Source organism: Acinonyx jubatus, chromosome A2, assembly GCF_027475565.1.
Source record: "Acinonyx jubatus isolate Ajub_Pintada_27869175 chromosome A2, VMU_Ajub_asm_v1.0, whole genome shotgun sequence".
NCBI lineage: Eukaryota > Metazoa > Chordata > Mammalia > Carnivora > Felidae > Acinonyx > Acinonyx jubatus.
The window spans coordinates 107,922,581-107,938,409 of record NC_069383.1 but is presented as its reverse complement, the minus strand read 5'-3'; the positions used below and the strand labels follow the sequence as shown (position 1 = coordinate 107,938,409).

General features: G+C 49.1%; 1 protein-coding gene across 4 annotated transcripts in view; it reads right to left on the bottom strand.

Annotated features, from left to right (window-relative positions):
* CHCHD6 (coiled-coil-helix-coiled-coil-helix domain containing 6) overlaps positions 1-15,829 on the bottom strand; it is a 248,397-nt gene that overhangs the window by 92,800 nt on the left and 139,768 nt on the right. The window contains exon 6 of one of the 4 annotated variants that reach the window (XM_015083929.3): positions 416-2,822. The exons of the other annotated variants lie outside the window; for them this stretch is intronic. Within the exon in view, the coding sequence (XP_014939415.2) occupies positions 2,709-2,822 (114 nt within the window). The 3' untranslated portion in view covers positions 416-2,708. Of the gene's footprint in view, positions 1-415; positions 2,823-15,829 lie in introns of those variants that run through there. 4 annotated transcript variants of the gene reach the window in all.

The window sequence follows — 15,829 nt, the reverse complement described above, 5'->3', positions numbered from 1 at the left end:
GTGTGTGTGTGTGTGTGTGAAATCTATTCTGGCATCCTCTGCCTTTCAATTGGTATATTTAAACTGTTTACCTTTAAGGTTATTATTGCCACATGAAAGCTTAGGTCTACTGAAACCTTAAGTAGTGCTACTTATGACTACTTAAAGCTTAAGTAATTGCCATGTTAAAGCTTAAGTCACTGCATTATGTTTTCTGATTGTCCACTGTTTCTCATTCTCCATTTCTTTTCTTGCCTCCCTATGGGTTAAACATTTCATAGGATTCCATGTTGATTTACTAATAGTGCTTTTGAGTATATTGCTTCCTAAAATTCCCTTAGTGGTTACACTGAGCATTATAATGTACACATGTAACTTACCATAATCTACAGGTATCAATGCTCTACAATTTACAATATGGCATGGAAGCCATATTTCTTCTACATACATTTGCCTCACATCAGATGGTGTTTTTTGTTTCGACCATCAAATGTGATTTTAAAAACTCACGAGAAGGATAATCTACTGTATTTATCCATAGTTTTGTTTTTCCATTGTTAGTTCTTTCTTCTTTATGTTCCAAGATTATTTCTTTTATCATTTTATTTCTGTTTGAATAACTTACTTTAGGCATTCTTTTTTTTTAAGATTTTTAGGCAATCTCTACACCCAACATGGGGTTTGAACTCACAACCCTGAGACCAAGGGTTGCACACTCTGCCAATTGAGCCAGCCAAGAGCCCGAATTTAGCCATTCTTTATGGGTAGATTGGCTGGCAACAAATTCTCTTGGTTTTCTGTAATCTGAGAATGTCTTTATTTTCTCTTCATTCTAAAGGATAGTTTTTCCAGGTAGAGAAATCATGGTTATGAATTTTTTTCTTTCAGTACTTGAAAAATATGCCACTTCCTTCTGGCTTCATAGCTTTAAATGAGACTCCACTGTCATTCAAACTGGTGTTACCTTGTAAGGAATACATTGGTTTTCTCTGATTGCTTTCAAGATTCTTCTGTCCTCACTTTTTACAAGTTTCATCATTATGGCTCTAGGTGTGTATTTCTTTAGATTTGTCTTCTTTGGAATTTGCTCAGCTTCTTGAATCAGAGCCTTTATTGTGCTATTCTGGTCTGCTTGCTTCATCAGAGGCCACAGGGGCTCTCATTGATCCCTGTTGGTGTTGCCTGTGGGGGCAGAAAGTGCCTCTCCCAGGCTGTGGGGACAAAGAGTACTTCCTTGCCACCCACTTGTTGACATTCCTGGCCTAAGGAAGGAAGTACCTTATTTCCTCACCAGCCAGGGATCTGTCCTGCCAGCATCAGGCCTCTCGGTGTCTCCAGGTGGTGGAAGAAAGTCTCTGACCTACAGTACACAAGGACCACTGCTCCAGTAACTTGTGGCAGGATGTCCCCTGCTGGTGCCAGCAGGCTGCCAGTGTCTCTACGTGGGAGAAAGGATTCTCTGGTCCACAGGACAAAGAATGCTTCCCAGACCAGGACTTCCTAGCAACCTGGCATCTCCAGGTAGGGGAAAGGAGATTTTGACTGACTGGACAAAGAGTGCTCCCAGTCTGGGCCACTTGTGGCAGGATGCCCCTGCTGGTGCTGTTGAACCACTGGGGTCTCTGGGTGGAAGAAGAGGGTCTCTGGCCCATAGGGAAGGAGAGTGCTTCCTGGGGCCACTCATCAGTGGTACTCCTGCTTGGTCTCCCTCGCTGAGGCCACTGGGCCTACCCAGTATGGCTGACAGGACTCCCCACCAATCTGGTGAAAGGATAAGCCTACCTGGGCAGTTGTCTGCCACAGGTTAGGGGCTGAAGATACTGACCTTGGGTTGTTCTCTGTCACTGGGTGGGACAATCAGGGGACACCTAGGCTGCTGTGTTGACCCTCTACTCCAAGAGTCCCTAGCCAGTGTCCCTTCCTCTCCCTAGCTTTCAGACTTCTCCCATGATTGCCTCTCCATTTATTTAAGAGTGCATAATTGTACCTAGTGAGAAGCAGCAAGGAGAAATGAGTCTAGCCATCTTGTCCACAGTAGAAGTCCCCTCAAATTAACACTGTTCCTCTGTGTGGAGTGGCATCTACCTGATAGAAGGCCAGGCTCATTTATTTCTGTCGTTATTAATTTTTCACTCCATCTTTGTTTATGCAATTGTCAAAGAAGCAACACACTACTATGGTTCACAAGTCGACTATACATAAAAGGCACATTCGGAGACATCACATCCCCTTCCGTCTTCTCGGCCTATTTCCATTCACCCGCTATGGGTAACGATCTCATTATTTTCTGATTTACTCTTCCAGAGTTTCTTTTTGAAAACTAAGGAGATTCAGGGGCACCTGGGGGGCTCAGTCAGGTCAGCATCTGACTCTCGGTTTCTGCTCAGGTCATGATCTCATGGTTCGTGAGTTTGAGCCCTACATCGAGCTCTGCACTGACAGCAAGTATGGAGCCTGCTTGGGATTCTCTCTCTCCCTCTCTCTCTGTTCTTCCCCCACTCGTGCTTTCACTCTCTCTTTCAAAACAAACTTCAAAAAAATTTTTTTAAAGAAAACTAAGGAAATTCATACATTTCTACCTCTTTTTCTTATTTAAGCAGAGGCTTGATTTTGGCCTCAGAATCCCAGTCAGCAGTTGACTGTTCTAGCCCAGGGACTTAAAATCTTCATCACGTGGATGCCCCTCCTATAAGAAGCCCTTCAGATGCCTCCCTGACTCCATGTACCCTTCACATTCCTCCGTTTGTTGATGCGTGGGTCTGCTTTCCTTCTTTAAATTCTACTGATGCAGCTTTCCTCATAATCCTTACTCTCCCTTCAATCACGAACATATTGGAGTCAATCTAAAAGAAAACAGGGGTGTTTACCTTAATGGAATAAACGTATTCTGTCAGGGTTTGCTGTAAAATGAATTCCTGTGAAGCGAATCCCAGTTTCCAATGCATATTCCAGTACACTAGGGGGGACGTGGTCACAGGACATAATTAATACCATATTTAAAGGAGCTGCCTACATTTTTAAGATCACATATTCATGAGGGAAGCGCGATATTTTCAATAAAACACTGCTGACAAAACACAACATGTTAACAATTATACTTCACCACACTTTTTTAAATGTCACAAAATACAAATACCAGAAATGACAACACAACACTGTCACAGCTCTGGCAGACTAATCTGTTACCTCATACACAGTTCCCACGTACGGGCAAACATCCCGGGTCTTGGCAATTGAGCTCAGTTTCTTCTCACTAGACTCAGAAGCCTTCACACTAACTCTACTCCCAGATACCTCTGCTGTGGCTTCTGTATCACTTGAACCCACCAGGCCCCTTTCCAGGCACCTCCCACTCACAATGGCAGTTATGTGTGCTTCCGGATCCTGGGGTTGGTGAAAACTTGATGAGAAAGCAGGTTTCCCTCAGAGGTGGCTGGGAGCTCTCTTTCATTTGCTTGGGAGGCACACCGCAAACTTTTACTGAGCATCTACAAAGGAGCAGGCTGCATGGCCTAATCCTTCCAAGCGCCCACACAGTGACTGACACAGAGTAGGTTATCCTGCAAGTACCATCAGTCTGGGTTAGGCAACGTCACCAGCTAAGAACCAACAACCGGGAGTGAACTAGCAGATTCTACGACATGTTCTATTTATTCTGCCCCTAGCTGGCGTTCTCCTCAGATGCTACTAGCGTATCCAAAATATGTGCCAAGTCTGACCATTGTAACAGGAGACAATGAAACGACCTATATTCCTCCCGGGAGAAGAGCAGAAAGCGCAGAATCCTACAGGTTTGCATGGTGAAATTATGGTGGTGAGACAGTGCGTGAATTCAAGCAAAATATGAAACGCTGTTTTTCGAAGACCTTTCATGAGCTGTTTAACATGGGTAAATAACATAACTGCCCTGTGCTTGAGTTCCAACTCCAGGACTTTAGGCTTCTAAGAACAACTGAAACACCTCTAAACTGATTTTGGTTCATTTAAAACTGCACAAGGCGTGATGCCATCAAGAGCCCTCACCTACAAGCCCTGGAGGTTCTAAATCCTATAAAATCTGGAATGCTTTCCCTGAGTCATCATTGGGGTTCTCAGTGTCCAAGGGGAGGTTCTGATGTCATTTTCAGACGCGGCAGGAGCCGTGCGCCTGCACCTTCCCCCGCAGGTGTTGAGGCCGCAGGTGCAGGTGTCGAGTGAAGAGCTGAGTTGCCAATGATGAGCAGGCCAGAAGCCCTTCCCTCGGAAGAGCCGGCTCCCTTGTGGGGAAGGGCCATCAGGTTCCTCCAGGACCAGTGCTGGGGTGGGAGGGACTGTTCTACAGAGTACCCCTCTCCTCCCCCCTTTTGCCTGCTCTGGATTCTGGATATGGGTGTCGTGATGTGTGAATAAGAATCACTTCCTGACCGGGAGCTCAAACGAGGGCAAGAGATAAGGCAATGCCGGGATGTGGTGGCCAGCACAGGAGCTGGGAAACACATAGCTCTGCCAAGAGGATCCAGAGAGGCTTCCTGGAGCAGGAAATGGTTGAGCTGCCTTCAGGGGATGGAGGAACTGATGAGATGAATACCGACCATAGTGGGGGAAGCACATTGCAGACAAGAACCAAGAAGGAGCGCTGGATGTAGCCCAAAGCTCCTGCAGGCCTGTGCTGCCGGTGGGAGAGGAAGAGGTGGGGCTGCGGGAGCTGTGAGCAGAGGGCAGCTCAGGGCTGAGTGCCCAGGACCATGATGGTCAGTCTGTAAGGATGGTTAGGACCACATCTTGAGCAGGGGATTAGTAGGGTCAATTTGTGGCAATAAGAAGTCTAGACTATGGGGACTGCCACTAAAGGCAAGGAGAACTTCCAGGGTGACTGCTTTCGCAGGTAAGAGATGACAGGGCATTGGGGATGCAGAGGTCAGTTTTTAAGTATTTAGGAAGCACAGGAATGGACTAAATGCGGAAAATACAGAGTCAGGGAGAATAAAGAGCCCAGCAGCCCTCGCATTTCCCAGCACAGGGGGCAGGTGGCTCACCGTGCACATCCAGGGGAAGCAGGAGGTTTGTGTAGAGATATGCACTCTGAGGGGGTGGGAAGCCCTTGATGTGGAAGTGTGGCCACAGGTGGCCTTGTGCAGCTCCCGGCATGCACGCCTGGCCCGTCCTGTACTGCTGGCACCCTGCACGAGCTCTCTGACCTTTGACTCTGTGAAGTTTTCCCTGCCAAATCCATGACCCACTTCTGTTCCTAAGGCTTCTCGCAGGTGCGGCAAGACAACGAGCATGCTCGCTGACCCTGAGGATGGGAACAAAGCTGCAGATAATCACCGCAGGTCATCAGCAAACCAGAGAGCTGCATTCCACAGGCTGCCTTGTGAGGGACGGGCCAGGGCAGTGGTGAGCTCCCGGACAAGCCCTTCCAAGTACAGGACGTGGTAGAGAGGGCGGTCTGCAGAACAGGCACGGTGACCTGGTTGCTTCTGCTGGGCTACGGCCATTTCCATTTCTGAAACCACATCTTCCCACCTTTCCAAAAGTTAAACAAATCCCAGCCTGAACAGTGGAGGCCGGACTAAAGATTCCAGAATGAGCCAGCCCTCAGTGTAAATCCCACCTCCACCATTTATGAGGTTGTGCAGCCCTGCACAGACTGCTTATAGTCCCTGAGGCCCTGAATCCTCACCTGTCCAGTGGGAATAACGGCGTCCACTCCATAAAGCCTCAAGTGAAGGGCCTGGTTCCTATGCACTCAACGAAGAGCTATGGATGGCACCTAAAAGCCGGTATAGCTGGTGGAGAGGCCACAGTCCTCTGGGAGAAGCCATCCCACCTGGGCGGTGATGGCTGCCAGGGACCACAGAGCCAGCAAAGCAGCATGGACAACCAGGGTCTTATCGCCGTGCTCCAGCCAGCCCCAGCCCTGCGGATTAGGTTCCTCTGGCTGACCAACCTGAACCAGTGCTCGGCCGAACTGCCATCTCACACCCCGAATCAATAGCACCAGGCAGGACAGGAGCCGAGTACGCGCGAGGTCTCTCCGACCTCAGACAATGAAGTCTTCCCTCCTCAGCACTCACTCTGCCAACACCACCGGAGATATCGGTGAGGCATGCAGTGAAAAATGGACTCAAAAGAAAGAACAGATGCAGCAAGGCAGGGACAGAAGGGAAAAAGACAAACCTTGTACTTAACGCACTTGAGCAATCACCAGGTCTTGTTCAGGCGACACGGGGAGAGCAAGCAGGCCTGTGGCCGTGTACCAGCTTCAGCACGGTTTCTCATCCAGAGGAGATGACGGGGCTCGGGTAGCAGTCTCTGACAGCCTAAACACGCCGCAGCCTGAAAAGCTTTGCAACCCACAACGTTCCCTGTGTGGGGAACCAGCCAGTGGAGGTACACAGAGGGGCTCATATGGCCATGGCTGTTTACAACCAGCTGCGTCCCAGTAAGCAAGAAGAACAGCCCCAGGATTAGAGACTTCTGTCACTCCTGCCCAGAAGGGAGAGGGAGAGCAGCCCCCGTCCAAACAAATACAACTTTAGAATGAAGGAGGGAAGGACCGAGCTGAGGACTGAGTGGGAGATTAGTAGCACCCCTCCTGAAGTGGGTCACCGCCTAGGGAAAGAGTCAGTGGTGATGGGGCAGCATCTGCGGTTGTTATCTGCTTGAGGGTGTCTCACTTGGTCCCTAGGTTTTAGAAGACAGGGATGAAAAACTGGGCTCTCCAAAGAAACAAGGTGCCGGACCTAAGTCTAGCCCCCAGAGAGAAGGCACTGTGTGATCTCAGAGTTCCTAACGGCTCAAAAAGGGGAGGGTCTAAACATGGGAGCACCTGGGGCCCTCCCACCAGGAAGAAAGATTCTAATGAATTTCTGGCTCTTACCCAAAACCCTAAAACAGTGCTTCTCAAATGGAGGTCTAAGAATCACCTATGTGTGCTCCTTAATGTGCTGAAGCTGTGGGCCCCACCTGGGCGAGGCAGCCCCGCCTGGTCCAGGACTCCCCAGCGGAAATCTGTAATTGTCACCCTGGGTGACACTGAGGCCTATAAAGTTCCTCTACAATGGGGTCTCCCACCGCAGCACTGTCAGTGTGTTGGTGCCAGGTGATCACTTGTCATGGGGCCGTCCCAGGCACTGTACGGTGCTTAGCAGCATCCCAGCCATCTCCCCACTAATGCCAATAGCACCTTCCCCCGGTCCTGACAGGCAATATGTCTAGACATCACCAAATGTCCTCTGGAGGACAAAATCACCCCTGTCACAAACCACTGGTCTATAAAGAGAGGAGGCTAAAGAGGGATCGGAGTCTTTAAAAACTCATTTCTGAGAAACACAACCATGAATGATCTCAATAAAGGGGAAAGGGATTGACAGCTGTCCTCAGGCCAATGCACCTAAAGATCACGACACGTCCCTTGCTCGCTGCTCCAAGGGGCATGTCAGATCTCCTGGGAGGGAGGGCAGTGCCTGGCTGGGGGCAGAGGGGCTTTCTGCCATGTGCATCTCGGCATGGGAGCCTTGAGAGCCTGTGACCTGTGGGGTCACCACATCTAGCAGGGCAGGGAGGGTGCAGAGCCCATGGGGAATAACTAAGGAACGGCCCAGCCTGTAAGAACGAGGTCAGGAAAGCTGAGGCCCAGGCAAGCTGAGCCGTTTGGAAAATGCTAAGGACAAAAAAGGGGCTTTTAAAATTGGATCAGGAGCGATAGGAACAAGAAGGGATAGGCCCATATTGGGGTGAAAGGTGTTCAGTTAACAGATGACGGAGAGAAAGAACTATAAACTCCCATTTTCTATCAAGGAGAACAATCTTCAGGCTGAAAAGGGTGAATCAAACACTGATATGAGGGAATTGAAACGCAAGACGGGGAAGAGATTGTGAGAGAACATCCAGTCACACTAAATGAATTCAAATCTCCTGATCCAGATGAATCACATCTCAGCTCTGAATTAACTTACAGAAGAGACATGCTCGTTGCTGGCAATCTCAAGAACTCAGAGAAAATGAGAAGATGCCCAAGACGAGACAATGTCCAATTTAGCAAAGAGGAGAAAAGGTGGATTTTTGAAAACTACAGATTGGTCAGCCAGACACAGATCCCTGAGAGAATTCTATAGTCTAAGTACTCAGAAATGGAAGTGGCAGACTCCAGAAGGAAGCCGAGGCTGGTGGGAAACAAGCCATCCAGACACACTTCCACGCTCTTGTCATAAAGTCATGGGGGGCACCGCCTAGAATGATGAAGACACCGCCTAGAGTTATGGGGACACCACCCAGAGTGATAGGGACACTGCAAACAGTGATGGGGACACCGCCTACAGTGATGGGGACACTGCCCAGAGTGATGGAGACACCACCTATAGTGATGGGGACACCGCCTACAGTGATGGGGACACCACCCAGAGTGATGGGGATATCACCTACAGTGATGGAGACACCACCCAGAGTGATGGGGACACTGCCTACAGTGATGGGGACACCACCCAGAGTGATGGGGATACCGCCCAGAGTGATGGGGATACCACCTACAGTGATGAGGACACCACCCAGAGTGATGGGAACACCGCCTACACTGATAGGGACACCACCCAGAGTGATGGGGACACCGCCTAGAGTGATGGGGACACCACCCAGAGTGATGGGGACACCACCTACAGTGATGGGGACACCACCCAGAGTGAAGGGGACACAGCCCAGAGTGATGGGGACACCACACAGAATGATGGGGACACTGCCTACAGTGATGGGGGTACCACCCAGAGTGATGGGGACACTGCCTAGAGTGATGGGACACCACCCAGAGTGATGGGGACACCTCCCAGAGTGATGGGGACACCGCCCAGAGTGATGGGGACACTGCCTACAGTGACTGGGACACTGCTCAGAGTCAGTGAGATTCTGTCCCATGCTGCACCCATGGGAGGACCCAAAAGCAGAAGGGACCTGGAGTAGCACTCCCATTCTGCAAAGTCTGGAGAGTGAGGACAGATGGTTGACCATAGAGTGTGGCATCTTCCTTCCAACTCAGCATCATTATCCATGACTAAAGGAAGGAGTGGCAGTGTGTTGATCAAATCTGCTGATGACATGAAGTTCAGAGGTGAGCCAGTATGTTGTATGGGTAACAGGATACATACACGTCTCAAAAGCTAAGAATGGCCCTGTCCGCTCCAATTAGATGAAAACTAACAGGGACAGGGGTTAAGGTCCTGTTCCTGGGTCCCAAACCACTGGCCATTTGCATGCAGAACCAGGTAGTGTGGCTTCCCAGCAGCACACACAAAGCCCAGTGGAGCTGAGCTCAAGTGAGACGGCCAAAGGCAGCCCAGGCAGTACCACCAGGGGGAATGTCCCCTCAGGGGGGGTGTGGGGGCAAAATGGTACAGGTCCATCCCACCCCATCCCTATCACCTTCGCACGCTGGCTCCAATTCCAGGACCCGCAGAGACAGGGACAAGCTAAAACCTACCAAAAGGAGAACCGCTAGACTGCCCCCTGGGAGGTAAGCCTGAGAGAACCAGGGTGACAGTTTCACTGGGGAGGGAAACAGGGGGAGGCTGGTCCTCACCTCTCTGGCACACCGCACAGGCTGGTCCCGGCCAGCTCTATGACAGCTGTTACTCCGGCTCGGGGTCTCAGTACGCCCAGGACACCTGAGCAGACTCCAGAATAACGCACAACCACAACTGTCCATGAATGGCATGGACCGTCTGAGCAGGAGGGAGCCCGGCGAACACCCGCACACGCCGTGACAGGCACATTCAAGTGTTGTCCCATTCAGTCCTTTGCCACAATCCAACAGGCTGTGGTTACCAGTCCCAGGAGGATGAGGAACCCAGACTCATAAAAGTGAACCAATTTGCCTCCGGTCACACAGCAAGAGCTGAGGTAAGGAGTCAGACCCAGGTGACCCCCTGGTGACCCAGGGTGAACCCCAATCCTACGCTTTTCCAACCTGCGGTGTCCAGTCCCAGGCTAAGTAATCGTCAGTTGAGGAGACGACGGGAAAACATCCTACATCGGGTAAGAGCCCTTCGGCTGGGGAATCGACAGTGATTACAGTGCAGAAACAGGCTTTCATAAAGCAACGAACATGATCATTTAATTAGTGTTAAAAAAGTACACATTCAAAAGGCCAATTTTTGCCCATCAAATGAACACACTTAAAAGCTACTGAAATGGGGAAGGGAGAGCTTTTAAGTTTACCACCTCACAGGGTTACGGTTGGGTTAGGGTTAGGGTTGGGTTAGGGTTAGGGAAATTCTCAGACCATTTCGTCGGTATATATTTCTGTAGAGAAATTTGGATGTCTTCATTAAAATTAATTGTGAAAGGCTGAAAATAACCCTAAATGTCCACTCAACAGGAAAATGGTTAAATAAATAATGCCAATCCCCTAACGTTGTCATTAAAGGAACAAGCTGATCTGGGGGGACAAAGGGAAGTGACGTGCAACGTTGGCTAGGATTTACTGCTAGGTGCAAGAAGCAAGTTAGCGAAGAATAAACTATGACACCAACTGTAAAAACAATCCATGTCTGGGTTCTTCATACACAGAAGGTTGACAGTTGCCCGGGCAGGGGGTGGCTGCAAGCACACCAACCAGTGTTCTTCCTGGTGAGTTGGGGCCACACTTTGCATGCTTTCATTATGCTTGAACTTCTGGCAAACAAGCATTACATTTGTAATTAATTTTAAAAAGCAAAAGGAAAACGGCCAATGTTGTTGAAAGGCCGGGAGGCTGGCGCCATCATGTGCTGCTGAAGGAAGCGTGAACTGTTACGATCTCCGTTGCATGGCAATCTGGCAAGGCGTAACCCCAAGCCTGAGGGATGGACACAGTCTACGGCCCAGGATCTGCAATTATGAATATAAATATTTTTCCAAAGAAAATAACGGACTTCAGGCAGCTATAAAGATGGTCAAAGAACACCATCCGCCTTTGGTTAGCCTAAGGCAATACAGCAATGCAGTGATAGGAAAGAGTAGATTATGGTGCATTCATAAGAAGGAGGAGTACACAACTAATTAAGTGTAGAAACAGATTTGATGTTGGAAAATGGTTCCTAACAGATTGAGTTTTAAAATGGTTACTAAACAGCATTACGGTTATGTTCCCATTTTTGCAAATATAGCTGATCCCTGAACCACGCAGGGGTTAAGGGTAGTAATGCACCCCCCCAACCCTTTCTCCACAGTTGAAAATCCACATATAATTTGTGACTACCCAAACACTTAACTACTAATAGCCTACTGTTGGCCAGAAGCCTTACTGATAACATAGTCGATTAACACATATTTTATACATTCTAGGCATTATGTATCGTATTCTTACTTTATTGTAAGAATAAAAGAAAATATTAAGAAAATCATAAGGAAAATACATTTACAGTACTATACAGTAAAAAAAAACTGTGTATGAAGTGAACACATGCAGGTCAAACCCGTATGGTTCAAGGGTCAACTGTATTATAACACAACCCATGTCACCGTAAGAGAAACAGCTTCTGGCAGTGTCCACCAAGATGCTAACAATTACCTCTCTAGGTGGGCGGGGCGCTGATGTGGCAAATTTAGTTTTATTCTTTGGGCTCTTCTGAAATTTTTGGTTTCTCTACTATGGACAGGTGCTACTCAAGAAATAAGTATAAACATTTTTTTAAAAGGCAATGCTGCCCCACAGCCAGATAAGCTCTGAGAAGATGACTGGGTCATTCCCATGATGCAATGCACCAAGGCAGAGTTTTTGTAACAGAGAGGTTCTGGCTCCCCCGCTGGCACCAAGCAACAAGCAGTTACACTCTGACAACCACAGCTACCTACTTCTATGCACCGAAGCCCAAAGCACTGCTGACTGCTCTGGGCTGTCACCTCTCCTGACTGCTAAGCCACTATGTCATGCATCTATGTCCATCAGGCACTGAGCTTGCTCTGGGGACAAAATAGTAAGTTAGCTCAAGTGGTAGCCCTGCACAGAAGGAGCAGAGGGAAGGGGTCACAGAAGGCCTCTAGGGTGATCCTAATGTCAGGAGAGAGGCCATGTGGCCAGAGAGCATGCCAGGTGCACACACAGCCAAGTCCCAGATCACAGAGCCCTACAGGTCAGGCTGAGGAATCCCAGCTTTCTCCTGAATGCACCAGGGAGTCGTTGACAGGCTTTAGAAACGGTCTTCCTGCAACAAGGAGATACCAGATCATAGGTAAGGGTCTGGTAAAAAGGATACCAGTGGGGAGGTGACGGTTTCAGTTCAAGAGAGAGATTAGCCAGGGGCCACCATTGTGGTGGAAGGACAAAAGAACAGGAGCTATGAGTTTAGTAACCAGGACAGGGCTTGGTCACCAGGACAGTGGGAGGGCAGAGCACCAGCAGGGAGAGACCAAAGGGCAATCTCGGATTCTGTTTGCGCATCCCACCACCACCGTGGCCAAGGGCCGAAGGAGGGCCCAAAGGAATTCATTCACCCAGTCAAATCGAGCTGATCGAAGCTGGTAAGGGAAGAGCCGAGAAGGAAAGGGAAAGGAGAGGCCATGGAGTGCCTATTTAATTAAAATTATTTGTTTAACTGGGTCTTTTCCAACAGGGATAGGTGGTAACCTGCATACGTGATGGACAGGCACTTCTGGCTCTTCAAGCCATAAGGACCTATTTAGGAGACTAAATGCGCCGGGGGGAAAACCAACAGACAATAACCACGGCACAGGAAGTGCGGCATGTTAATGCAGCTGCTGCCAGGAATGGTGCAGAAACCACTTCAAGAGGAGATACTGATTGAGCCCGAGCTTAAAAGGACCCTAGCAACAGTAATGGAGGGAGTGACATAAATCCACAGCCGTGAACAGCGACTTAACCACTGAGGTTAGCCCTTCTTCCCACATGATCACTTCACCCCTCTTACCGAGGTACACAGTTGGCTCTTCCCCTCTCTGGGCCAAGTTCAACACCATGAAGGAGAAAGAGGGGAATACAAACCTAAGGAGTGTTTGCAACAAGTCGCTGGCATAAAAAAGGGGGTAGTGTCTATTCTGGGTGACAAAAGACTTAAAAGCCTAAGAACCAATTCTAGTGCGGTATAACTGTAGCAGATCCTGACTTACACTAGCAACAAACACGAACAAAAACTCTGGGAAAAGGTATTTTTGAGGAGATCAGGGAAATCAATGTTAATTCTCTGAGGCAAGACGACAATACTATAGTTATATGAGAAAACGTCCATATTTTTCAAAGACACGTATTGAAGTCTGTAGAGGGAAATACTGTGGTCACCAGGATTTGCTTCAAAGCAAAGAAAAAAAGAAAAAAGGAAGAAATATGAGCAAATGTGGCCAAATTGTTAAGTTCGGGGGCCAGGAACAGAGAGGTTCACTGTACTGTTGTTAGTCTACTGTTCTGCTTTAGTGAAAATTCCACGGTGGATCATTTTAATACAGATTCAAACAGTACTCGGCTGATTGATGAACAACGGATCCCTGCTTTAGCCTGCCTGGGCCCACGGACGGTGGACTGACTGCCATGACCCCAAACCATTCACGTGACAGCTGCTGCCAATTTCAAAGCCTATGTCTTTACCCATAGAATGGGGATGCTAACAGCTCCTGCCTTGTGGGACTGTCTCGCGGATGCGATGAATTAGAACGTGTGACACACTTGGGACATGCCTGGCACTCTGACAGCAAGGACTCAAACGAGATCGGTTGTCATTCTATCACTCAGCTCACTGGGCAGGTCAGAGGAGGCCGTTCAGGTGAGGTGTCTGGCCGGTGCCTGGCACATGGAACACTCAGCAAGTGTTAGCTACGGAGCACCGAGAAAGCCAGCTGCAGAGACGAAAAGAGAGTTTGTTGGCAATACTCTATCAATTCATGTGATTCTGAAAACTACCCTGCAAGATAAGTACTACTCCTGTTTCACAAATGTGGATTCAGGAAGACCTGTCTAAATCTTGAACCCAGAGCTGAGTGGCTGTGAAACCTGGTGCCATCCTGTAACCTCTCTGAGTTTCCTCATTTTCACCTGTGATAAACACTACTCCCCCCACGCCCCACCCAACCTACGTTACACAACTTAGACACTGTACATAGCAAAGGAGCTGTGCAGCCCGTTCTGCAGGGCCCCTGGCGCAGACATCTTTCCCAGGGAAGCTGGCCACAGGGCCCAGGAAAGCCACGGCCTCTCCGCATGCACAACAGAGGAGGCAGTCTCTGCTCCCTCCTCATCTCAGAGGTTACCGTGAGGTAACAGCGAGAATTTCTGCGAAGATGAGACCGCGAGGTAAAGAAACAGACCTTCAGCAATACACAGAGTAGGTGCAGGGAAGTGTGGGATGATGTGGCGGTGGTATGGAGGTGGCAGTGGCCGAGGCAGAGGACACGGTGGTAGTGACGGGGGTGATGGCCCAGGTGATGATGGTGGTGGTGGCAGAACCCAAGTGGTAACAGCATCTATCTCCAGAGCCTGTGATTAACCCCTCCTCTCACCCTATGGTGGAAAACTGTAAGACTAATGGACAGTGTTGCAAGGAAGCCGAGTCCTACTGCTACCACTACTAGCTGGGTGTACTACTAATTACCTACGGGACCTCTGGGGAGTGATGGGAACAACGGCAGTTATATTATTAGATCTGGCTGGTCAACAGTAATGGCAGGTACCACTTATAGTATGCTATATTACAACGGACTAGATTCTCTGTCACGTCTTTATTAACTTGAAAAATGTAATTACTACTGTCCCCATTGTAAAGATGAAGACTCCCAAGGCTCAAGGGCTTAAGTGACTTGATCACGCCTATAAAGCCAGTAGGTGAAGTTGTAATTCAAACCAGGTCCCTCTAGATCTAAAAACCCAGTGCTTACAGCCAGAGCAAGTGATTCTCAAACCACTTGGTTGCCTTGGGGCCCTTTCCTTATCTGTGAAAATAATTGGAGTGGATCAATGGTTCTCAGTTTCTTTGTTTCCTCATCAGAGGACCCGGTGCCACCAGCACAGGTATAAAAAGCCCATTCTTGCTGGTGCCACCAGCACAGGTATAAAAAGCCCATTCTTGCTAAGAAAGGCCGTCCTAAATCTCTAGGCAATACAGTCTTCCAGTTCTCACTTCCAGCAGTGTCGAGAACACACAAAATGGCCATTTTTATGCCGGTCCCATTACCAAAAAGTGGCGCTAGGTGGGTAACAGGCGTGCGGGTATTTTTTAGTCACCTGGGGAAGAACTTCTGGACTCAACAATCTTCAAAAGTCCTTTGGGCCCAGAGCAGTCAGCTCAGTAGGCAAAGGGCTGCTCCCCACAATGATCAGGGGGGTGGGCTCCTTCCCCACATGGGCCAATTTCTGGCTGCATTGTTTTCAGGTCACTGTTACCTGTTCCCTCCTCCAAATCCCCAATATTCTGGCAGCTTCTCTCGGCATGCACGTCACACTTGCCATGCCTCGGTCTTGCGTCCTCAGTGGTGAGCCCCTCTCTGTCTGACTCTCTGGTACTGAGGTAGAGCCCGACACCAAGCAAGCCCCCCCACATTCGGGAGAAAAGCCTGCTGGTTACTCAGAGCACTTGGCGGTCAACAGTTCTTCCAACAAGACATACTGCTTACTCACCATGCGACCGGAAGTCACTCCACCCCAGAGCCACAGGGCGACTCCTCCGAGAACACGGAGTGAAGGCGGCCCTTCCCACCACACACCCTCCAACCACCTCTGGGACCTGGCTTCTGCTGCACCCCTCAGGGAGGTGTTATGAGTTCTCCTCCTCCCAGAAATATGATGGAGTCACTCACTCTTAAACCACCGCATTCACTGAGGCCCCACTCCACACGTAACCCAGCTTCAGTTTCCACGGCAATACTGGAAAAGTGCATTCAACATAACTCAGGTGTT